This window comes from Pleurodeles waltl, chromosome 8, assembly GCF_031143425.1.
Source record: "Pleurodeles waltl isolate 20211129_DDA chromosome 8, aPleWal1.hap1.20221129, whole genome shotgun sequence".
Taxonomy (NCBI): Eukaryota; Metazoa; Chordata; class Amphibia; order Caudata; family Salamandridae; genus Pleurodeles; species Pleurodeles waltl.
Window position 1 is genome coordinate 113,556,048 of NC_090447.1, and position 26,894 is coordinate 113,582,941.

The 26,894-nt window shown below is 43.4% G+C and overlaps 1 protein-coding gene across 1 annotated transcript in view; it reads left to right on the forward strand.

Moving 5' to 3' along the window:
- The window catches only part of DGAT2 (diacylglycerol O-acyltransferase 2), a 70,584-nt gene that overhangs the window by 16,928 nt on the left and 26,762 nt on the right, over nt 1–26,894 (forward strand). Inside the window, exons 2-5 of the mRNA XM_069203877.1 lie at nt 5,108–5,236; nt 12,143–12,250; nt 12,697–12,767; nt 24,304–24,508. Of these exons, the coding sequence (XP_069059978.1) occupies nt 5,108–5,236; nt 12,143–12,250; nt 12,697–12,767; nt 24,304–24,508 (513 nt within the window). The remainder of the gene's footprint in view (nt 1–5,107; nt 5,237–12,142; nt 12,251–12,696; nt 12,768–24,303; nt 24,509–26,894) is intronic.

Below are 26,894 nucleotides of genomic sequence, written 5' to 3' on the forward strand. Positions count from 1 at the left end.
AAAGAATCCAGAATGCAGGAAGAACTCAATCCCTCATAATTTAGGGAACGTAACTGGCAGGAGGTGGGTCAAAGGTTTTACACTCTGCTCCTGTATCCATGCAAACCACCCTTTATGCGTGGATGAGAACACGAGTACTTCCTCTTTTGGAGAACGCACTTGCATGCAAATTCTTTTAGCCTCGGGTGTTAAGACTGTTTTTTTTTCCTACTTGCTGAAAATAATCTTAGCTAGTCCTGCTTCCCAACAAATCCCTTAACCCAATATTGTATGACCTGCTTAGTAGATGGGCATCCTCATGGATGCCTCTTGTCTTGCATATCTTTGGTTGAGAAACTAGGGAGTGGAAAGAAGTTTCGAGGTGGAGTCCATCTGCCCTCAGTCTTGTAGGTTTTCAAGTGCCCTTTTGTAGTCTCACTTAAGGTCAGTATGGGCAAGGTGGGAGCAAGGCTGAGGCCAAGAACTTATGCCCAGAGGTCAACTGACCTAAATCTAGATATTGGTGTTATAAGTGGGTTTGCACTCTGGGGACGGGCAGTGGCATTTTCCAAGGCCTTGAGACACTGCGCTATTAAGAGTGGGCAGCACATGTGGTGCTCCACCTCGAACCATGGTCAGGTTTCTTCAACTATGCATTTGGTGTCAGGCAAAGCTATATGAAATGGCAATTTGAATAGAAGAGAACCCCATGAAGGAGTCCTGCCCATAAACTGGCAGCAGGACTTTGGAAGAACTACCAGTTCTCTGAATTTATGCGTTTCATGATGGTGGCTTGTCCAGGGGTCTTAAACATCTTGTAGGTGCACCATGTGAAGATGGTCAGGCCTGACAGTAGTGTTTTTCTCTCAGCATCTTAAGCGGCATATATTTAGGCATGGGGTGAAGTGTCTGAGTGGTGGTTGTGATGGGGGTTGAAGTTGTATTTGTGAGGTATCTGCTTGGGCATATGAAGAATCCATGGACCTTCAGAAAATGTGGGAGGATGATAAATTTCAGAAGAGCTCCGGTAGAATGGCTTGCAGAGTATCCATGGTGTGGGTCAGTACACACCTGTCTCACATCCAAAGATGTCTGTTGTCAACTGTGTATATACTAATTCCTCTAGTGCTCCACCAAAGCTAAGAACAGATGCAAGGCAGGGAGTAGGGCCCATGGAAACAAAGGGGGGAGGTCTTGTTGAGAATTACTGCATGAACAGGGTATGACACATCAACTATGGTTGATTAGTTCAGGTGATCTAAACTATTATCCTCTTGGTGCATTCTTTCAAGCCATTAGGTTGCTGCTTATTGGGCAGACATTGGCCAAACTGCCGAGTGAAACTAGAGGCAGATCCGAAGCTTTATAAACTCCAAATAATGAATCTTGTGGATGGAAAACCTATGCAGTGTTTGTGGTGGTGTAAAGATTGCTGGAGTATGGCCGAGACTTGGTAGATTCACTTTTTCAAGAGTTGGTCAGACCAGGCCAAAGCTTGCTCTGAACTGAATTATCTGGTCCTGGCCATGGAGCTGCACACAACATCAAATGCATTTTTTTCAATATTAGGTTTGCATTACTGAAAACGGTCTCTTAACTACTTTATTTAAATGAGTCTACAAAAATATTAAATAAGGAAAATAATAAAACCGGCCTTGACCTTTGGGTTGGCTTTCTGGTGAATTTTCAGATGATTTGCATGTTCAATTTCTTGCATTTCTAAAGTTGGCACCACTGAAAAGAGGATTGGGAAAGCTTGCCTGGTCTCTGAAGACACATTGGCACCATTTAGGCAAGGCATGACGTTCCTGGGAGAAATCTTCTGTAGGGTATTTTGTAGGGAGTAGTTGGGGTCCAAAATGACATGTAGGGCAGACACGCTATCTCGGCCCAAAACAAGTTATCATCTTTAAGATATTTAGAGCTGTATTTGATCAATTTTAAACAGTATTTTGATTTATTGAATTAATGATGGGAACATTCACGTGGTGTTTCAGAGTATAATCCTGAAACATTACCCTCTGTATTAAAAGTAATCTTTCTGCTTCAAGCACAACAGACTGTCAATATCCATCTAGCTACCATGAACGGTTTAAGTGAGCAAACTGTGCATCCACTTGAATATTACTTTTATTTTTAATGAAACTTGTAGTTAAGATTATTATATTTTTTAATTGGTCTTTAGTATTTTAATGTATTAAAAGTATGGTTGGTTCCACTACAGGTTTCATTACTTGATTATCACAACTCCCAGGCAGACAGTACCAACCATATGACAGAATGCAGTAGTAGCTTTTCTAATGAGAAGGCTTGGCACAGTTTGTAATAAATGGAAGTCTTCTAGGACCGAGTTGTGGAATCTGATAGTGACATCTGTGCTGAGTACTCAACTCATAACTGTCCCTGCCTGAAAGAAACCTAATCCAACAGTACCTTGAATTTGTTCTTGCAAAACAAGATTATGCCGGAAGAAAATGCGAATAATGAAGCAAATTTTGTGATAGTATTACCTCGTCTTCTTCAAACTTGTTAACATTGTTGGGCCTCCTTAGTACCAGTTTAACACCCAAATATAGCAATATGTTTAAAAAAAAAATGTAACTTTGCAAATGTCTTTTCAGTGCACGGCATCACATGCACTGCATTGGTAGGAAACTTTTGAACCATTTTTTGCTCTTTTTTTAGGGTGGGGGAGGAGGAGGGGTTAAAATCGGATTACGCCTCACATAATGGATTATGTGGCTAGCTGTAATTATGTGACAATCGCCGTGGCTGCACAATCACATACTTCCAGTGGCCCTGCTGATAAGTAGCACCTGTAAACTTAAAGCAGCTGGACAACCTACAGAGCTTAGCTCAATGTATGAGGAGGAAATCTTCATTCCCAAGAAGGCTGCATACATAGTAACCAGGGCTTTTGGCACACTAGTGCAAGGACAGAGGACTTAAACCTGTGAGACAGGAACTGAGTGAGGGGCTGTAAAGCCTGGCCCATGGTAAATTAGCTGAAGCTCCTGCCTGCAGGCTGGTGTCTGGACCATCCCAGGCTCTTGAGGGTTGTGAAAGGGCCAGGTTGGTGTCTAGAGAAGAGCCTTGCCAGTACCACCGCTGGGCATGAAATGCCACCTTTCTCAGAAAAGAAACTGCTTTAGTTTAATTGTTGCCTTCCTCTGTAATTCAAATCCAGGCAAAGCAACCCTGCAGGAGGTATGGAAAGGGCAGTGAGGAGAGGGGTTCGGGCAGTGCTTAATTTGTGCTTGTTGTTTCCGGTGCTGAGCACCGGCACTTATTTGTGAGGGCCGGGGCATATTCTTCTGCCTCAAGCATTTGCTGCGAGCAAAAGACACATATGGGAAAGACAGAAGAAGGAAAAACTAAAAAGCGTCATACAGGGAGAAAGTAGAAAGTTGCAGGATGAGCTGCAGGGGCAGGGGTGGCCGTAAATGGATAGAGGCCCGAGATGGTTTCAGGGTTACGCTGCCTCAGTATTCAGTGGTGGCAGATTTAATTACAGCAGCCTCGTGTTTAAGAGAAGGGCTTTGAGCACCGGCACCTCTTTATTTACAAATTAAGCACTGGGTTCGGGGCATTTTGGGCGGAACAGAAGCAAGATTCCTGGTCACGTAACCACCAAGCCTGATTTCAGATACTAGCCATCCCTTGACACCTAACATCGGGTCACTCGCCTCGCGTCACTACTGTTCAACAGTGGGTGAGCCCTGAAGGGGTCAGATACCAGTCTGTTGCTTTTTACTTCCCAAAGCACAGACAAGCCCCAAAGAGCACTTTACGAAGATCGCATTTTGTTGCACCAGCAGCATCAGGTCACAGACGAGGCGCTGAAAATGGAACGGACCGGCCACTCGGGACCAGGGCTGGCACAGTGAGACTGATTAGCGCCTTCAGTCGCATGACCTGTCAGTAAAGGACTGAAGCCGGGATTCTAGGTTACAAGATTGTTCAGTTTAGCAGCTTAAGGCCATGTTCACAAAGCTGTTTTAGAGTAAGTCGCCCTCCTCCGACATGCTTTTATGGATTGGCCTCAAAACGTCTAAGATAGCACTATTCAGGGAATATCCCCGTAGAGTTCGTACAAACAGAATGGACAGTGCCCCTTTGCACATTTACTAACAGGGAGCTGGACATCTCGGGCCTGTTCACAAACTCTTGTAGGGCACGTAAAGCTAGCGTGCTGGAGAACTACTTTCAGTACTGCTAAATGCTTTCAGTTTGCACCACAGACCATACCCACTTCTATTTAAAACGTACTACAACCATGTCTAGAGGGGAGAAACTTTCTTGATCCGCCTCATTTTTTTTGTCATTTTCAGATAATTGAGTGATAGTTCACCCACCTGACCCAAACTGTGCACACAACGCAGAGGACAGAGTTTAAAACACCACACTCCATACAATTGTTTTGCCCATGTCTATACATATCACTTATGTAAAACATATATTTTGTGGATACACCTAAAATTGCACCTATAAAGATTAGTTTTAATTGTTCATTTGGAACTATTTTTGTTCTATATGATCTATATAGACTTTCCAGAACTTCTAAGGTAGGAAACTGACAGTCAGTAGGGCTGTCTTCAGTCTGATAAAGCATGTTTAAACACAGGCTTGTGCCAATGCTGTGCTCTAATATTCGCATATTAAAGCCAGACCTGTAGGCTTCTGTGTGTGTGTATATATATATGTGTGTGTGATTTTCTAACAAAAGGGCACATATAACACCTACAGCTCTTAAACTAATTCTTTAGTCAAGCTCCTCACAGGTGACTTATTCCTTACCAAACTTCTCAGCCTAGCTTTTGGTGGGTAAATAACCATGCACATGTTATACAGTGGCCATCTTGTAATGGAATTTCTCTTGGTTTTTGTAAATAGTAGTCATATGCACGTCAACCCCAAAAATATTGTCAAAGCCAGTATCCTTGCTCCCAGAAGCACAGGCGCGAGTTATTGGCTTTACCAATGCTTCTTTTTATATTATATTGTAAAATGTTATATCTCAGTTCTGTACATGTCATGGTCTTGAATTCCCCTGCTCAGAAGTGTATTAAGTAGGGAATTTGTTTAGCTTTGCCATACTCATGTACTGTTACTTCTCTCTTTGCTGCAGGCAATGGCTCCAGCTTCCGGTCTGCTGTGCAGGATTTTACAGCTTTTTCTTGGCTGTCCAAGTCTAAAGTGGAGAAGCAGCTGCAGATTGTCTCGGTGCTACAATGGGTTATTTCTTTCCTTACGATGGGTAAGAACTTACTTTTTCAATCACTTGCAGATTAAAGGTTTCCCAGGTTGCCCCACACCAGCTTTTGATGGGGTTGGTTGGCAGCTACTGATATTGACGGGCTAATCTGTTCTGCGTCCTAGCCACACGGAAAGGGCTGCTGGTCCTAATTCAGTTTGTCATGCAAAGTGAGACATGTTCGATTCACAATGGTTAACTCTTTGCAGTTGTGAGTTATCAAACTTGTACTTAAGATCAGCAAAGTATTTATTGCAGAAAATTGACAATGAAACATTTGACTTCTGTGCCAATATAATGTTACGTTTGATACATACCAAACAGGCTTTTACAAATGCAAATAGTTTGACCCCATACAGCATTTCACTGTCTTGGAAGTAGTCATTTAGGGAACAGTAGGGTGCCAGTGTGTTCGGTTTTGTAATATTTGGTAATGGTTTCTTAGAGATTTTATATATTACTAGCTGTTCAGAATGTTCTGTGCTATCTATAAGCTATTGTTAAACCCAAATAAAAAGGGATCAACTTGCTAAACTTGAAGGGTGGAAAACTGAGGTCCCTTTGCCAGACTGATCTTTGTAGACCTCCAGTGCACCATTTAAATCAGCAGTGAGCATTCAGCGCACTGTTGTCGCCATGCTGAATTCTGCAGTGAGTGCTTCAAACTTAATGCTGCTCAAGTGTTGCAATTGAGCAATCGTTGGACGGTGACTTGTGTGTTAACTCAAATCAACATGAACAGCTTATGCGCAATAGTGTCTATGCTCAGGACATCTACTTTCTGAAATACAGGATGAACGAGACTAGTGTCAAAGTAATATTTGCAAATTCCTCCTTCCGTTTAGTAAGGGATGCCTGTACACATGGACTCGGAGAAAGTGGTACAAAATGAACATGTAATGCATAAGTGTGTGTACTCACCAGCCAGTCTGAAACCTGGTTACTGCCAATACTCATGCATTCTGGGCACTGTGTAGAACAGTGGTTCCCACCCTGTGGTCTGGGGACCCCTGGGGTTCCGCAAAGTCTCCACGGGGGGTCCGCGACTACTTAGAAAATTAAATATTAACAGATTAGGTCCCCAACTTTCAGTAATGACTCAGTGCGGGGGTCCCCAGATTGAAATAAACATTCAGTGGGGGTCCCTGGGCCCCAGTACTGACAAAAAGGGGGTCCACAGAAGTCAAAAGGTTGGGAACCACTGGTGTAGAGGGTTGGCTTAGCATTAACCATACACATTGGATAACCGAGCCTTGATATCCGACTCTGTCGGTCAATATGCAGCATGTGAACAGTGGTGCATATGCCAACCCCTTCTACAAAACCCAACTGCTCTACAACCCCTGGTTTGAGGACAATTCCTCCTGCACCAAGAGGTCACATCTTGATATCAGTCACTGGGGCCACAGAACAGTGCAACTCCTTTGATATCCCCAAGCAAAACCTGAAATGCCTGCATCTCTCACATGACCCACACATGGACTCTCATAAGGAAAACTGCCCAATAGAAGTGAGCAGGAAGGGTAGCAGGAGGGACCCTTAATGACCTACGAAGGACTATTTTGTTATCTACGCCATTACTTTATTTTTCTTGGCAGCAGCCTGTGTCTGTTCGACTATTCAATTTGTGTATGAAATACTGCCATCATAAGGACATTAACAGTTCACCATCATGGTTAGTGGAGCATTAGATTGCTATGGAGGGGGATAGTTTGCCCTCAGAACCTTAAGTGTTCTTCACCGGAAGATGTTAACCACAATCTGCTCATTTGGCTATTTGGTGCCCTCCAAAAAGGGAGGAATTACTGTGTAAATGCAACAAACACCAACCTTGTGAAAACTAAAGATTGAAAGTCTTTTGAGGCATAATTTAAAGTATGCACCTGATGAGCTGGGGACTTTATCAAGCAAATTTGTAACATCAGGCCATCCATAAGGCCCAAGCTCTAGAACTTAATATGGGGATACATGAAAATGAGCAGAGCCACCATCTGATTGCTCCAGTTGAGAGGGCTCAGTGAGCAGAAGCCAACCAGTAAAGAGTTTTTCTTGCTCAGTTAAGATGATTCTGGATTATATTACCACAATGATGAGAATTTCCGACTCTTTATTGCAAACTGACAATGAAGATAACCCAAAGAAACAATAACCACGCTACACAGAAATCATGTGAGAAAAGTACACCATTGCCAAATAAGGACTCTTCTCGTTTTTTTTTCTCCAATCATTCATCTCTTGCTGTCGCACCATCTGCTTTCTTGGTAGATGATACTTTGTTTCTCTGGTAAACCATAAATGTCGGTCACCAGACCCAGAAGCAAGCCTTTGTCTTGTGATCTGCCAATAAAAGAACAGGCTTTTAAACCAGTTTGGGTACTTGTCAGTCCAAACAACATACTCAAAGTGTTACTAGATTTTTATTCATAAAAGCATGTGTACCGAGCAGTAAAACAACCTACAGTAGGCACAACAGACAACTCCATGTCCTTAATAAAATCCATGCTTTTGTTATGATGGCTAATAACCAGGAAGATATACATGCCACCAATGAGAATCACTGACTGGATTGACCACCATTGATCATGACCAAGTTAATTTGTACATGTCCTTCCTCGCTCACTGCAGAAAGGTATCCATAGTGTCTGATACCAAGGGCCACTGGACACATCCGTTTGATTCTGCAGCGTTTTCTGCAGAATAATGGATTTGCCACATTTGCTACATCAGTCTGGATTTTAACAAAGTTTCTAGCTCAAACAGATCAAAAGTTATTAAACATTGTTGCTGTGCAGCAGAAGGCCCACAGCAAAAATAGAGTCTTTTGGCTTCTTACTGTATTTGGTGGTTAAACTGTACTGTGTGAAAATGTGTCCAAACTGTCACCGTGAATAAGAGTGACAAAATACTGTCACACAATGTTGCATTAGCCAACATTGTTTCTAGTTGCATAATTTAGTCAACCCAGCTGTATAATTTGGCCCGCACCACCACATTAGGTGGCCCTGGTGATACTAGAGAAATGCTGGCAGCTGGATATTAAGGTGACATGAACTGATCCCAAGCATGGGATCCTTATTGCTAAAAATATTTTTCTGACCCTCTGGTGAAAGCACAATCTTTTACTACTTCTACATGTCATCCTAGGTGTATTACCTCAACTGGTCCCACGAGGTATTTTGTTCGGTCTGATATTTGGTTTTCACTGCAGTGATAGAAGCGCTTGGCTCCTGAAGTACTCCTGATAATCTCTTCCTTTGTAGGCATCCATGTAGCCATCTACCACTGGAGTTTCATTTTGGTCCTGGAGGACAGTGATGGCTTTTGGTGCAGGATCTGCCAATGCTGGAAAGCTGTTCAGGCATCCAGCAGAGGTGGCCTGATTCAATGCTGCTGGAGACTGACTGGAGCAGATAGCCTTTTCTGAGATATTGTTGACATCTGCCAAGCCCACTTGATTTGTATATCTCCTGCATCTTATGAGACTGTAGCCTTCCTACAGTCTGACGTGCCTAGGAGAGTCATGCACCTCTTCAGTTATTTTTGCCTTTGCTTTGATCTTGAATCCTAAACTGTATAGTAATGTCTCTGCTAAGATTAGCTGGCATTACATCAGGATCTCTACTTGCAATCCTAGTAGATCATCCTGATACACCTTGTGTGAAGGGCTACCATCACAGGGGAACACAAAGGCTCCAAGGGAAAACACTAGTGTACAGTCGGATCTGTTCAAGCCAAATAAGCTGGACAAATGTTCTTGGAAGAGGTGGATCAAGGCCATCTGGTATATATTGGATCCAGAATAATTCACCTTTTCCCTTCCCCTTCTGGATAGATTCCATTTTGAAATGGTGATGTGCTAGCCAGGCACTGAACTGATTATGATTATTTTCTTTTAGACTGAGCCTATTGATAAAACCTCGATGTAAGGCTGTGGACCATTTCTGCTTTGGCCCTGGGGTCTTCCATGCCAGTCAGGGGCTGCTAATTAGCACATCTAGGGCTGCTTCCCTGTGAGCCCCGCCTGCTATGCTCCTCCCTATTCTCCCCCCCTCCCCCCCCAATAGCTCAATCCAGTTGATTGTCACTTCAAATGGTCTTTCTATAGGACAATCTTACATGCTGGTAGGTGGTTGCCTTTAGGTGGTGTGGCCAAACTCCACTTAATGATGGTGAGCCCTGGACCCACTGGTAATGCATTATTTCTGGCTCAAGAGAAGAACTAATTGGACAAGAATGCATGGTCAGTACTTTAATGCCACAATCGTGCATTTGGCTTGTTTGTGGGCTTTAGGTAGTGGCCTTCTGAATCCCAGGTGGGTGCTAGCTCGTAATCCTTGTGGCATGCTAGACGTAAGCCTAGGTGGATCTTGGATTTCAGAGTACGACCCACCCAGTTGCCTGGCAATTTTTCTAGTGACTGTCATTTGCCTCTGTTACTCACATGCCTCACCGTGAGCCCAAGTCAACTTTCATCATGCCCTTAACCCCTGGTGGTTCTTTTAATAATGATGCTGGGGCCATAAATTAAACTACCTGTTGGATCATTATGAATCAAAGGAGCATTGAGGTAGCCTCCATCCCTACTAGTATTTTGTCTTGCAAGTATGAAAGCCATTTACTTCTCCATATTACCAACCCCCTACTAATTCTGAAGGTCTGGTACAGCCGCATTCACCCTGTAAGGTATCTATACACTCTTGGGGCATGTAACTTGCACATTTGTATAAACTCCTCCCCCCCCCAAGATTGCATACACAGGCCCTGCATCGATTCCCCATAGGGAAATGGAGATTGGATGCAATCCTAGAATTCTGATTCTGGGAAGTTACTACAAAGTGTATTCACTGGTAAGACTGTACATGGGACACTGCACGTTGTCACCTCTGCCATCTTGCATTGAAAGAGGACTCCTTTAGTCTATGCAGGTTCCTCTTTTGGCCCCACCTGTTGGGACGTAGATTTGATTTCTTCTCCATGGCCTTCATTTCCAGGAGTGGCAAATGGGGCACAGGCAGTGGAGGGGTTTCTGAAAGACTTGCATTTCATATGCAATGAGAAGAAGCATTGACAAAGCCAACAGACATATCCTTTAGCCTTCACCAGTGGTGATTTTGCAGATTCTACTGTGCATTTCAAAGTGGAAAAACATATATTGGTGATGCTGAGTGGCATCAGAAGTCCCAGCACAATGAGGTATACACATGTCACCAGGAATGCGCATGTGAGTCGTGAGGTTATAGTGGCTTTAACGTGATCTACATATGCTCCCATCAAGGCAAGGTAGCCATTGTGGCTAAAGCAACTGGGCAGGGGAACAGTTTAAAGACTATCTGGGAGGGTTAGAGAAGCAAAATAGTCTAGGGTGGGATTACTCCAAATTAAAGGAGTCCTTTTGTGTGTACCATGATGGATGCGCTTCAGTAATTCAAAGGGAAGATAAAAGGCTATTAGACAGGGGTCCGTCACTCAAGAGGAAAGAAGGCAACTGAATAAGGAAGCACATGATTGAGCCTTCTTTTGTGTTGTGTATATTGTTGCACTAGACATCTATAGCAGTCTGTAGACTCCACCTAAAAAGGGGCCACATGTTAGTCAACACACTTGTGGCCCTGCCTTAGTGTACAATGTGATTTGTGAACCATGGTAGGCTGAGGTTTGACAGTGGCATACGATGTTAACCCTGAGAAATGTGCACAGCGGTTGAAGTGGAAGTTGGCATCGCATTGCCTCTGCATTGAGACTTCTGCTTCCAGGCTGCATCCACCTGGTGAGCACCATCAGACTGAGTAGGCATTTGTCAGTGGCTGCTTTTCTGTGATTGTAAATCGAAAATCTTAATTTGTCTTGGTTTCTGCATTGTTGAAGTGAGTTCCAATGGACTTGTTGCAGCATGGTTTGTAGCCTCAGAACTGTGCCTAGAAAATGACAGTAGAAATCCTATTGTGCTTTACAATAAACCACACGTGCACAAGTGTAACGTCTTTTGGAAATCGTGTAGCTTAATATCAAAAGTCCCTTGCACTGGCAAAGGTAAGTTCGGTGTTCCATTTGAATACGTAGATATTGATATCTTTAGAAATCTCATGTTAGCACAGCCAATCATAAGCTGCACTATGGGTCAAGTGTGACTCATTTAATATTTACAGTGAATTGTGATGCGTACTGTTCCACGTTGAGCTTACCATGGTAAGTCGGTGTGTGTTGGGTGAGCACAGGTGGACATGTCCTGGAGGTAGCTGAAGTCCAAGGCCAGACTGTCTTGGCAGATACCTCATTTGCAGGATGTCGCAATCACCCACTGACACATGGATATTAACTGTTCATGATGTGCTGTGGGATTTGGCGAGCCCAGCAGGTTGTGGGAGGGCTTTATGGCGTAGTTTCTAGTAGGGTTTGTGGCAGGCTTTTATAGCAAAGTTTGCACTCCCAACAAGACAATGTGCATCAGGAGTACAGTCAAAAGGATCATAACATTGACCACACATTGCCAGTTTGTGCATCAGGAGTACATTGTAACAATCACATTTGTGACTGATATTTTTCCAGCTACTTTTCTGAATTAATGCCACTTTAAATACATTTGGCATAATATATGTTCAGCTGTTTTCAGGTGACATTATTTCATAGGCAGCTGGTGTTAAGATGGACAGTAGGGACTAATGTCAAATACTCCTTGAACGAATAAAATACACGTCTCATTGGTTAAGTTTGCATTTGACATTGGCATGAATTTGTATTTCAGCTTTTGGTCATGGTTGGGTATGTTGATAACCTAAACAAGTAGAATGAAATAGTATATTTATGTACTTGCACATCTGCGTGTTTTAGTAAGGCATTGCACGTTTTTATGTAAAGACACTCCACAATGTCCTGCCAAAAAAGTTCTAATGGAACAATCTTTTCCTTCAGGTGTTGGATGTACAGTAATAATGATCTACATCCTCTACACCGATTGCTGGCTGATCGCTGCCCTATACCTAGCTTGGCTGGTTTTTGACTGGAATACACCAAATAAAGGTTTGTATTGGTAGTGTAACTAAATGTGAGGCTGTGTTGGACACTTGAGTTGGTTGGGTGTAATTATACCTGCTTTTGCAAACATGGATGCTCCTTGTTGCATCCGTAATATATTCTCCCACAACACCTTGAGAACGACTGTCTGCGCTTCTCCCACCAACTTGATTCTACTGTGCCAGTTAGACTTGCTTATTATATTGCTTTCTCCATCAGTCCCAAAGTGTCTTGAGAACCACATTTACACTGCCAGCTGGCAACTTTCTGTCCTGCTATATGGTTTCTTAATGTTGGAGGGGTCCTGTTCAGTGTATGAATTCTAACTTTTCTACAGTTGGTTCTGAAATGAAGCAAGTATTCTAATAGCTGTTAACGCCCGCTTGATCTCGTTAAATGTCTATGGGAAGTTTAGTTTACATTCTTGTCTAAATACTTAATTTCTTTTGCAGGTGGAAGAAGGTCAGAATGGGTCAGGAATTGGACTGTTTGGAAATACTTCAGGGACTACTTCCCAGTCAGGGTGAGTTTTAAAGAATGTATCAAGAGTGCTCAAGTGGGATGAGGCGAGCTTTCAGGTTCCAGTCGTGCCAAGCATGTACGTGAATTTGAAATACCCACTACCAGCACTTTTGTGGGACGTCTGGTAGACTGGCTGGCTTGGCTCCTGTAGGTTTTATTTGGCCCTTGTATTTGTCCCAACTTTATCATATTGATACCTGTGATTTGGTCAATTTTGTCTCAAGCCAAAAGTTCTGGACTGAGTCATGTTTTATTTGCAACCTCTCTATCCTGTCCTTGTTGCTCCATTAATTTACATATAATTCTATTTTTAGCTTAGTGATACCCTTGAAATACTGAACGATACAATGCTGTAATCCATGTATTGGTAAATCACTCTGGTTCAAGAGGTGTTAACAAGCTGATTAAGCTTGTAGAACTCACTTTGATTCCTGTATTCCAATGTAAAAGTGTGTGCCAATGTGCCTTGTCACTGGTGAAGTTGCCCAATCTGCAATGGTTTCTTGGACAGAATGCTGGCGTAGCACCGCAGTCGCCATATCCCTGTAGAAAAGCAACTGAATTGCTGTGCCAAAATAAAATTGATCTGACTGCGAAGGCTAAATGGCTCTTCGGTTGACATCCCAAAGTTTAACACATCTTTCACTGCATCATATGGTTCTGATTTCAGTCCACTGTTGAGCACTACCACCTTAATACCTCTCAATCTGACCTTGGTTGTTGACCAGGCATGTTATGTAAAGAGCAAGTGGTCAAATAAGCATTTTGTATTCTGGGGCACCTGATCAGATATAATTAATTTAAAGATCTTTGTTAAATGGTCTGATGCCTGGATCCTTTTAAAATGTCTGTGGAATGCAGTTTGCTTGGAGCAGTTGAAGTACCTGTCAGCAAGTGAACTTGTGTTGGAATTTCTTGTGATGGCTGGTATCCAACGTAAAATTGTGGATATGAGAGATTAAAAGAACCATTCCCTTTATACTTCTTATGGCCTTTACCCATAATCATACCCAACAACCCCATTTCATTCTAAGCTTTATGCCCAATTGCAGTAGTCCATAACCTGGAGGCTGCACAAATTATATTTGAGTGCACAGTGTTTTAAATATGAAATGTGCCCCTCTCCCTTGTTTGTCACCTGTACATTAGAATTATTTTGACCACCTTTTCATATTGAAACCATGAGATGCTGATCCCTGCTTTGTTGTACCTTTGTTATGACAGTATTCTGATCATCTCATCACTGAAATGGAGTCAATCTGCAATTGAGCAACCACCTAAAACAAAATGTCAACTAGTTCAGGAAATGTTCCTACATCCCTCTGTTGTGAAGAACTAGACACCACCAGATTGACATCTAACAAAAAAGCACCTAACACTTGAACCCTGCATCTTTCTTGTCTAGGATCGTTGCAGAAACTGCTGGCCATGATCACATTTGTTGTGCCAAGAGTAGAAAAACGGTCTTTCTGGGGTGAATTATTTGTCCTTCAAATAATGCAATGGAATCAGTAGCAGCAACCCTACTCTTGAATTTGCATTTGTTAGAAAATGTATGTGCTAAAAGAAAGTAAATAGCTCCTTGTAGACAAATACTCTACCTTCAAGCCTTTCTGCATCATCCAAATGACCATCCTGGATGACGCCCCATTGTCAAAGCTCCAACAATGCTTGCAGAACACTCTGTTCTAGTCTAGCACTTTGGCTGAACATCTTGGAAGAAGCTCCTCCGTGGAGCTTCCTTCATAAAAGCTGCTTAATTATGGAATTCCCACAGAGCAAAGACCAGAATTCGAGATCACCTGAAATTTGGGAAAGAGTTAAAGACTCTAATACTTATGATAGCTATTTACAACTGAGCAACATATGTTGACTACATTAACCAGTAGATGATTGCAGCAGATGTCTGGCTATCTTTTGGCCTGCACTGAAAGCATACACAATTTCAGCAACATGAGGTGCGCATACCTTTACTCATCATGCAGGGCACCACAATACTACTCATAGGACACCATAACACCTCACTCCAAAAAAACACAACAATAAAATAATATACATTTCTCATGTTTTCTTATCCACCTGTCCAACTATACCAACCTATCTGGAGAAGAACATCACTTCACCAATTCTTCCCACAGTCTGCTCTGTACTTCATCTTTGGTCCAACAAAGGACTCTTAGTCAAAGTAGGAAGCAGTAAATGAGTGTAGTCATTGACTAGATCTGGTATATCTGACTCTGTATTTGGTTCATGGATCAAAATAAGACCCGGTTTGACTTATGTTATTCAGTGTTGGCTTGTTTTACAAATGTCATGCTGCATCGTCTCTATCATTTCCTTCTTCCTGCTGTCATTTAAACAATGCTCTTGACTTGTTTCATTAGTGGATGTCAAATCTCTGAATTGTGGTATCACTGGACTCTTTTCAGAATGCAGTGGCTGTCACTGGGTGTCTGAAAATATTTCTTTTGGTATTGTTTCCTCCCTTTCGCGAATACTTTTTCAGTGGGTATTACTACATAACATAATGTTCGATGGCATCTGTCGCTGTAGATACGCATGTTTTGCAATAGCTCGCCATCTGGTGTTGGGCCGGAGTGTTACAAGTTGTTTTTCTTCGAAGAAGTCTTTCGAGTCACGGGACCGAGTGACTCCTCCTTTTGTCTCCATTGCGCATGGGCGTCGACTCCATCTTCGATTGTTTTTTTTCCGCCATCGGGTTCGGACGTGTTCCTGTCGCTCCGAGTTTCGGAACGGAAAGATAGCTAATTTTGGAAGATTTTCGTCGGTATTGTTGCGTTCGGGATCGGCGTAGTTAGATTCAACACCGCGTCGAAGGATCAAAGAGCTCCGGTGCCCTTCGGGGGTAGTTTTTTCGATCCCCCGTCGGGGCCTGGTCGGCCCGACCGCGTGCTGAAGAACGCCGATGGAACGGACCCCGTTCCGTTTCTGCCCCAAATGCCACAATAAATACCCCTATACAGACCAACACTTGGTCTGTAACCTGTGCCTGTCACCTGAGCACAGTGAAGACACCTGCGAGGCCTGTCGTGCGTTCCGGTCCCGAAAAACACTCCGAGACCGTCGAGCCAGAAGACTTCAGATGGCGTCCGCGCCGACAGCCGACCGAGAGTTCGAGGAACAAGAAGAGGAAGGTACCTTCTCGATCCAAGACTCAGACTCCGAAGGATTCGACGATACACAAACCGTGAGTAAGACGTCGAAAACCACTCAGAGGAAGATTTACAAGGCCCAGGGGACGCCACTGCCACCAGGCCATGGCTCCACCCATAAATTCGGTGACCGACCGTCGGCACCGAAAAAGGCCCAAACAGTGCCGAGATCGTCCGACTCCGGTCGAGACACCGGCACGCAGCCTTCTCGGGACCGAGAAAGTGCTGGAGACAAGCATCGACACAGAGATGCCGGTGTAGACACGGCTCGACGCCGAGACAGCAGCCCCGAAGAAGATCGGCGCCGACAGGTTTCGGCCCCGAAAATGAAAAAAGTCACCTCGGAGCCGAAAGGACGCAGACAGGGTTTCGGTCCCGAAACAAACTGCAACCGACCCAGCTTCAGGCTCTTATACAGAAGAGCACTCGCTAACCTCCCAAATGCAAAAGCATAGGTTTGAGGAAGAGCTACAATCAACTGATGTGGACCATACGCAAAAGCGTATTTTCATACAGCAGGGGACAGGAAAAATAAGCACCCTTCCCCCTATTAGAAGAAAGAGAAGGTTGGAGTTCCAAACTGAACAGACACCACAACCAAAAGTGGTGAAAAGAGTTACCCCACCACCCTCTCCTCCGCCCGTGATTAACGTCTCACCAGCACAAACTCCATCACACTCCCCAGCTCACACCACCATAAGCCAGGGTGACCAAGATCAAGACGCATGGGACCTATACGACGCCCCAGTGTCAGATAACAGTCCGGAGGCATACCCTACGAAGCCATCTCCACCAGAGGACAGCACCGCGTATTCTCAAGTGGTGGCTAGAGCAGCACAATTTCACAACGTAAGCCTCCACTCAGAACAGGTCGAGGATGATTTTTTATTCAACACACTCTCCTCCACCCACAGCTCATACCAAAGCCTGCCTATGCTCCCTGGTATGCTCCGGCACGCAAAAGAAATCTTTAAGAAGCCGGTCAAAAGTAGGGCAATCACACCAAAGGTGGAAAAAAAGTATAAGGCGCCTCCTACAGACCCGGTTTTCATCACTACACAGCTGCCACCAGACTCTGTCGTTGTAGGAGCAGCTAGGAAAAGGGCCAACTCCCACACATCTGGAGATGCACCACCCCCAGATAAAGAAAGCCGCAAGTTCGATGCAGCTGGTAAGAGTCGCAGCACAAGCTGCAAACCAGTGGCGCATCACGAACTCCCAGGCACTACTTGCGCGCTATGACAGAGCCCATTGGGACGAGATGCAACATCTCATTGAACATCTGCCCAAGGACTTACAAAATAGGGCAAAACAAGTGGTTGAGGAGGGACAGACCATTTCCAACAACCAGATCCGCTCCTCCATGGACGCTGCAGATACAGCTGCACGGACAATTAATACATCTGTAACTATCAGAAGGCATGCATGGCTCCGAACGTCTGGATTTAAACCAGAGATTCAACAAGCAGTTCTCAATATGCCTTTTAACGAAAAAGAACTGTTCGGTCCAGAAGTGGACACAGCGATTGAGAAACTCAAAAAAGATACGGACACTGCCAAAGCCATGGGCGCACTCTACTCCCCGCAGAGCAGAGGGAATTACAGCACATTCCGTAAAACACCCTTTAGAAGGGGGTTTCGGGGTCAGAGCACACAAGCCAGCACCTCACAAGCAACACCGTCCAGTTACCAGGGACAGTATAGAGGAAGTTTTCGGGGACAATATAGAGGAGGGCAATTCCCTAGGAATAGAGGAAGATTTCATAGCCCCAAAACCCCTACTACTAAACAGTGACTCACATGTCACTCACCCCCTCCACACAACACCAGTGGGGGGAAGAATAAGTCATTATTACAAAGCATGGGAGGAAATCACTACAGACACTTGGGTTCTAGCAATTATCCAACATGGTTATTGCATAGAATTTCTACAATTCCCTCCAAACATACCACCAAAAGCACAAAATTTGACAAAACATCATTCCAATCTCCTGGAGATAGAAGTGCAGGCACTATTGCAAAAGGATGCAATCGAATTAGTGCCAAACACACAAATAAACACAGGAGTTTACTCACTGTACTTTCTGATACCAAAGAAGGACAAAACGCTGAGACCAATCCTAGACCTCAGAGTAGTGAACACTTTCATCAAATCAGACCACTTTCACATGGTCACACTACAAGAAGTATTGCCATTGCTAAAACTACACGACTACATGGCAACTTTAGACCTCAAGGATGCTTATTTCCATATACCAATACACCCATTGCACAGGAAATACCTAAGGTTTGTATTCGAGGGAATACATTACCAATTCAAGGTACTGCCTTTCGGATTAACAACCGCACCAAGAGTCTTTACCAAATGTCTAGCGGTAGTCGCTGCACACATAAGAAGGCAGCAAATACATGTGTTCCCATATCTAGACGACTGGCTAATCAAGGCCCATTCGTTAATAGAGTGCTCAAATCACACAAATCATATCATACAAACCCTCTTCAAACTAGGGTTCACCGTCAACTTCACAAAATCCAAAATTCTGCCGCGCAAGGTACAACAATACCTAGGAGCCATAATAGACACATCAAAAGGAGTAGCCACTCCAAGTCCACAAAGAATTCAAAATTTCAACACCATCATACAACGCATGTATCCAACACAAAGGATACAAGCAAAGATGGTACTACAACTCCTAGGCATGATGTCTTCATGCATAGCCATTGTCCCAAACGCAAGACTGCACATGAGGCCCTTACAACAGTGCCTAGCATCACAATGGTCACAAGCACAGGGTCACCTTCTAGATCTGGTGTTAATAGACCGCCAAACTTACCTCTCGCTTCTGTGGTGGAACAACATAAATTTAAACAAAGGGCGGCCTTTCCAAGACCCAGTGCCACAATACGTAATAACAGATGCTTCCATGACAGGGTGGGGAGCACACCTCGATCAACACAGCATACAAGGACAATGGAACGTACATCAAACAAAACTGCATATAAATCACCTAGAACTTCTAGCAGTTTTTCAAGCACTAAAAGCTTTCCAACCAATCATAGTTCACAAATACATTCTCGTCAAAACAGACAACATGACAACAATGTATTATCTAAACAAGCAAGGGGGGACGCACTCCACGCAGTTAAGCCTGCTAGCACAAAAGATTTGGCGTTGGGCAATTCACAACCAAATTCGCCTAATAGCACAATTTATACCAGGGATCCAAAATCAACTCGCAGACAATCTCTCTCGATCACCAACAGGTCCACGAATGGGAAATTCACCCCCAAATTCTGAACACTTATTTCAAACTCTGGGGAACACCTCAGATAGACTTGTTTGCGACAAAGGAGAACGCAAAATGCCAAAACTTCGCATCCAGATACCCACACAAACAGTCCCAAGGCAATGCCCTATGGATGAACTGGTCAGGGATATTTGCTTACGCTTTTCCTCCTCTCCCTCTCCTTCCTTACCTGGTAAACACTCAGTCAAAACAAACTCAAACACATATTAATAGCACCAACTTGGGCAAGGCAACCCTGGTACACAACGCTGCTAGACCTATCAGTAGTACCCTGCATCAAATTGCCCAACAGGCCAGATCTGTTGACACAACACAACCAAAAGATCAGACACCCAGATCCAGCATCGCTGAATCTAGCAATCTGGCTCCTGAAATCCTAGAATTCGGGCACTTACAACTTACCCAAGAATGTATGGAAGTCCTAAAACAAGCCAGAAGGCCATCCACCAGGCACTGCTATGCAAGTAAATGGAAGAGGTTTGTTTGCTACTGCCATATTAATCAAATACAACCATTACACACAACTCCAGAACATGTAGTGGGTTACTTGCTTCACTTACAAAAATCTAACCTGGCTTTCTCTTCCATTTAAAATACACCTTGCAGCAATATCTGCATACCTGCAGACTACCTATTCAACTTCCCTATATAAGATACCAGTCATTAAAGCATTCATGGAGGGCCTTAGGAGAATTATACCACCAAGAACACCACCTGTTCCTTCATGGAACCAAAATGTTGTCCTAACTAGACTTATGGGTCCACCGTTTGAACCCATGCACTCCTGCGAAATACAGTTCCTAACCTGGAAGGTGGCATTTCTCATCGCCATTACTTCCCTAAGAAGAGTAAGCGAGATTCAGGCGTTTACAATACAGGAACCTTTTATACAACTACACAAGAATAAGGTCGTCCTAAGGACCAATCCTAAATTTTTGCCAAAGGTTATTTCACCGTTCCATCTAAATCAAACAGTGGAACTTCCAGTGTTCTTTCCACAGCCAGATACCGTAGCTGAAAGGGCACTACATACATTAGATGTCAAAAGAGCATTGATGTATTACATTGACAGAACAAAGAACATCAGAAAGACTAAACAACTATTTATTGCATTTCAAAAACCTCATGCAGGAAACCCAATATCAAAACAAGGTATAGCCAGATGGATAGTTAAATGCATCCAAATCTGCTACCTTAAAGCTAAACAGCTGCCCATTACACCAAGGGCACACTCAACCAGAAAGAAAGGTGCTACCATGGCCTTTCTAGGAAACATCCCAATGCAAGAAATATGTAAGGCAGCCACATGGTCTACGCCTCACACATTCACCAAGCACTACTGTGTAGACGTGTTATCCGCACAACAAGCCACAGTAGGTCAAGCCGTATTAAGAACATTATTTCAGACTACTTCCACTCCTACAGGCTGATCCACCGCTTTTGGGGAAATAACTGCTTACTAGTCTATGCAAAACATGCGTATCTACAGCGACAGATGCCATCGAACTGAAAATGTCACTTACCCAGTGTACATCTGTTTGTGGCATCAGTCGCAGTAGATTCGCATGTGCCCACCCGCCTCCCCGGGAGCCTGTAGCAGTTTGGAAGTTACCTTCAACTATTTGTATATGTATCATCTCAACCTTAAATAGGTGCATACTTAGTCACTCCATTGCATGGGCACTATTACTACAATTCAACTCCTACCTCACCCTCTGCGGGGAAAAACAATCGAAGATGGAGTCGACGCCCATGCGCAATGGAGACAAAAGGAGGAGTCACTCGGTCCCGTGACTCGAAAGACTTCTTCGAAGAAAAACAACTTTTAACAGTCCGGCCCAACACCAGATGGCGAGCTATTGCAAAACATGCGAATCTACTGCGACTGATGCCACGAACAGATGTACACTGGGTAAGTGACATTTTCATTATTTGCCTTTGGGTTGATGTTAGGTTCCATGTTAAACTGGGTTCATGCATGTGTAACTCATTCATCGTTTTTTTTAGCTTGATCAAGTGTTTCTACTTCCGTTTAATTCATTTTGTAATACTCTATTTGGCTCGATAGTCCCTTTATTGTACTGCTGTTTGAAGTTTGTTTGCCTTGTTCTAAAGTAGTAACACTTATGTCAATGTGTTACTTACATCCTGGCTGTCCCCCAAGCTTACGAGCTAGGATTGACGTGAGAAAGGCACTCCGTGCAAAGCTCCAAAATGTGCTGCTTTTATCTGCCTGTCTCCCATGTTGATCGCATGTGTTCCTGTGCCTAAGTTCTGAATAATACTTTCCAAGAGTGGCTGGTTGGAGGACGCCTTTCTGGGGGAATCCATGCGAAACCTGACTCATCCGCTTATCTGTTTGCTTTGTTGTTAAATCCGCTGTCAACATCCAAAGTCCTAAACTGATTGGACTCTGACCAGGCCATGTGGATTAAGTCACAGGCATCTGCATTGCAAATCTGGTTTCTTGTCCACCGTGCTGGGAAAACAGGAAGTTCTGCAGCTTCATTCCCAGCTTTCTTAATTAACCAATCGCTGAGCTCGAGTTAGCCATGTTGTTGACATGTCTTCCGAAATTAAGTACTATGAATTGCAAATGCCCAATGTAACGCACTATGCAAAAACAGGAAATTTAGCAAAGCAGTACTTGCCCAAACCTACCTGGAATCGGTCTTCTGGTGTAGAGGAATGGTAGCACATTGATTGCACTGGTCTGTATGGTGTACCCGGTGGATTGGGTGAGGGGCGGAAGAGCTAGGAATATAATGCCCCCTCTGAAGTGCTAAGAACTAGGATTGGTGCACAGTCTGTGCCCTTAATGTGGGGCGCATAATTGTTGCCCCTTTTAATGGCCTGTCTGCTATTTGTTCCTGTAATACAGCGGTAGTGGAGGACTGAAGGCATTCCATCACATGCATGCAACTGCAGGGACTCTCCCTTGGGATTGTCTAGGCAGCGTGCCACTGTTTCCCATATTACAGAAGGGACTGCACCGGAGTCTGCAGTCCCTTCTGTTACTGCGAAGTGCTCAGAGTGCAAACGCCCCCTGTGCTGTGGGTCACTTTCATAATACCTGATGAAAACATGTCCTGCTCAGCTGTCACTCATCTGCCCAGCTTCGCAATGACAACCATGTTAGTCCAAATACCTACAAATATAAAAATGTATAGAACTGTGGCTCTTAACATGTGGTCCTGCAACCCCATTGGGTGTGCAAAGCCTTCTCAGGGGGGGGGCCACAAGGACTTAGAAAATTAAATATTAACAGATTAATAAAATGCATATAAATAAATAACAAAAGTACAGTTGAGATTTTGAAAGACCTTCTTTAAATGTGAAGGAATTTGAAATTGGAAACTGAAAGATGGTCTCCTCGGACTGATATATGGGAACAGTGCAAGCGCATCAAATAGAATATAGTATGGACAGTGAGTGGCCTCAATTATTTAGAAAAGCTCCAATCTTCTTGTTCAAATTTAGTTTTTTTTTTTTTATTGGTGGATTAAAGAAAATATTAGATACATTGTTTTTGTTCCATGAATTCTTGTTTCTGTATTTATGAATTGTTTTGCAGTTCAAATTATAGAAAATGCTTAGGCTGTGGTCGCCAGTTTCCAATGATTCAGTTGGGGTCCCTGGGTTCCAGCAGTGATTGAGTTCACAGAAGTCTAAAGATTAGGAACCACTGTTCTACAACAATGTAGATGAGAATCCAATGCATCCATGATCAAATGTAACTGATGGGCTGAATGCCTGGCATTGAATTATTAGGTAGCTTTGGAGACTTTGGAGCCCAAATACCATTTCATGTTGATGCTTGCCCACTGACTTGGTTTTCCTGCACTGATACCGAGGTATAGGGCAATTTAGTCTGTGTGCTGTCCCTTTTGAGCACACTCCCTAAACATTGCTGCAACTGTTGTCCTCATTCAGTCTTGGGTCTATACTCTTGCAAGTTTCAATTTGGTACTTGTTTAAATCAGTGTGTGGTTGTACCACATCTTAGGACAGTGCCATGTCTTCTGCACTGTTGCATACTGCTCACAATGGGCGTTTGGTATAAAATGTAGGGCCTAGCTTGAGATGGGTGGATGGAGGCTATTCCATGTATGTTTCTTTAAGAACTGCATTGTTTAAAAGCATTGCAAACTAGTTATTTCACCATGTTAAAAGCTTCCCCCCCTCCATGTTTTTCTGTTATATTTAAAAACAAAACAAAAAAAACTGTCGCATTAAGCCATATTCACAGCATAGTTTGTATTGGATTCATAACTTTCATAGTTCGGTAACATGCGCATCTTTATATTGCCAAGCTAGTTGCATATACCCATATTACATAGTGTCTAAAATGTAAGATATTCATTTAGCAAGTGGTTTCCCTAGCAACTTCACAACCTGGTTAGCTCAAACTGCACTGTGAAAATGAAATAAATGACTTGTAATTTAACCTGTAATCAGTAAATAAAATTGCTACCTTTTGTGCCTCCTTATCCAGTAATTCATTTTGTGAAGAACGTGTAGTGGAAAGAGGTCGGACTAGTCATACCCCATTAACCAGGAGTTTGATTTCTGCTCCATGCACTGCCTTTCACTAGCAATTGGCACTGTTGCAGACACTGATATCACAACTGGACTGGTATCTTTATCATGATATTTTCTTATTGCAGGGGAATAGTGACGGTGCGCAACTATTCATTTATTACAGTATTTAGTGTACTATAGCCAGATTACTTTGGTGTTGCAAAAAATATATATGTACTATGATACATAAGTAATTACAGGCGAGAAATGCAACATTGACCCTTCAGTAATAACACTAAAGCTTTTTTATACATTTGTTACAGCCTTGTATCCTGATCAGAATAGGCTACTTACTATGGTTTCTTATTACGCTATGTAACAGCAAAGGTGATTGTGTATCTGAATTGTAATGCAGGGTATTGAAGTCCTGGGAGTAAGTTTGTCATTTTCGGTGGATCATTAACTGGGGTGCAGAAATTTATTCATGCACCTAACCTTTCTGCAGGCTAATACTGTATGCCTTTTCTTGTTTCAGCTGGTTAAAACTCACAACTTGCTCCCAAGCAGGAATTACATATTTGGCTATCATCCTCACGGGATCATGGGTTTGGGTGCATTCTGCAACTTTGGCACTGAAGCCACCGGTTTCTCAGTGAAGTTTCCTGGTATCAAATCGTACCTTGCTACTTTGGCTGGGAACTTCCGATTGCCTCTGCTGAGAGAGTACTTGATGTCTGGAGGTAAGGATGCAGGACCACTCTCCTCTACCTGCAGATGTAGCATATAATTTCAAGTTAGAGTCAAATTTGCAGTGGAATTGTTTGTTTATGCAAGGGGAGGAATATGCTTACTTGCTTTCCTCTTTGCTGTCCGCTTCTCATAGCCTTTTGGGCATCTGGCCATTTACCTGCACTCGCTTGGGTAGTCGCCTACACTGGTGAAACCATTTAAAAGTACACATCACTCCCTGCCTTGACACACCACCCCAAGCAAGTCACCTAAATGGGCAATTACTGTGCCAATGCTTTTCCAGCAAGAGGTTCCCTATGCTTATATGGCTACAGCTATCTTCCTGTTACTAGGCCTATACAGACAATTTCCCGTGTTCCCTCACTGCACAAATTTCACTTCCTTTTTCTTGGGCTGTGCTTCAGCCTTTAGTAACAAACAGCCTTTCATGGATCATGCATTCCGCTGCCGATTAAATCCCTTCATGTACATGGCCTACTGGAATTGTCGCACTGTTTTGCAATGAACTTGCATTTTAAACATTTACGTTTGTTTCACTGGTTTATAGCTGTTAGTGTAGAGTTAACTGTGCAACAAAAGCCTAAGATGCCCTAGGGGACTGTTTTGTATGAACATGTGATGGGAAGGGGCTATGTAAAACCTAGCACTTTGAAATGAAAGCTAGGATGCGCACTCCCTGAACTTGGCCTCTTTACGGTGGAACTGTTTTTGGGGTGAACCTGGTTCTAAATGAATGTTCCATAGCATCTGAGATTTGTGTGGAAGAGCAAGGCGTGTATAAAAAAAGAAATTCAAATACTAGATAAAACACTGTTAGACCTGTCAACCTTAGGGTGGTCTTCCCCTTAATGTCTTGCTTGCACCATCCTATTTTTCTGATTTCGTTTTTTGGCCTTAGGACTCTGTACACTTTACCACTGCTGCCTAGACCTGAAGGCCCTGTGCTAACTCCCTAAAACACAGTAACATTGACTTGCACCTGATTGGGATATTTAACTTAACTTATGGGTACCTAGTAAGTGGTTTGCTATAAACCCAAATAAGTTAAATACTACTAGTTGCCCTGTAGTACTTATTGTGCCACCCACTTAAGTAGCCCTTTAAATCATGTCCCAGGCCTGCTACTGCAGCCTGAATGCAGTTTTAAACTGCCAATTTGACTTGATAAAATAAACCTCTTCCCAAGCCTTACACTCAGCTTTCAATACATATGCCCCCCCCCGTAGCCCAGAGGGTAGGGTGCATATTAATTATAAGGTTGGACATGAACGTTTAAGTTCTACATGTCTTGCTAGTTTTTAGATTGACACCTCCCTCTCCAATAAGACCACAGAATCAGATTGGGTTGCCTTATTACATTTAATAAGTGCTACATTTTGATTGGGGGAATTGGGGATTTCATGTTTGTCTAAGAAATTGTAATTTAAAGTACTCTTTAATGGTAAAGTCGAATTTTAAGTTACAATTTGGAAAATGCCACATTTGAGAACGTTGACATTTTCCTGTTAGCTATTTGGTGCCTGCAGCCTGGGGCTAACATGACTGTGTGCAGGTGGCAGTTACACCTTGCAGATTTCTGAGGCAGCAGCACAATAAAGGGATTAAGTGTGCCTGAATGGCCCATCACTGGTACGGGGGGAATATCTGGGCAGAGCCCTCCTTGCAAATCAATAGGCTGTACCCTACCACAAGGAACTTCACACTAGTGTATTGTGCCTGCAGGCAGGGTAGGCAGGAAATTCCAAGTACTTCAAAGACAATCTCTAGAGAATTTGCCCTACTTCAAAGAAGTGGCTAGTTATAAAAAATAAAATACAACACTCAGACCCATTCTTCAGTTTACTTTTTGGACCTGTGGAAGGACTGTTAAAGGACTGCCTGCTGATGTGACCTGATGTGTACTTCAAAAGACTGCTTTGCTACATCTGGAAGGACTGCTTTGCTGCCTTCAAACCTCTTAAGCCTGCTCTGCTCCTTGAGTCCTGTTCTACTTCTTGAACCCAGGACTACCAGAGTGACTCCAAGGGCTAGTTGGCTGGGCTCCTGATCAGAGCCTCGGGTACAGAAAAGGTTCTAGCCACCTTACCCTTGGAACTACCCTGAGTGAGTCCTGACCCTCCATGTGGTGCCTCCTCAGTCCTGGGCCTTTGGAAGTGGTTCTAAAGTTGCCCATATAGCCAAACTCCAAAACCTGGGACTCAGAACCTTTTTTGGATAAAATATGCTTTGAGAATTGAGGCCAGGACCTACCTGCTGATCAATCCACCCAAGGTGCATCGCAGGTCAGCCTGACTTCACAGCATATGTTCTTCTCTGCAGCAGCAAATCCTTTTCAGCGGTCCTTCGCAGAACGGGTATCTGGCCTTGTGGAGCCTT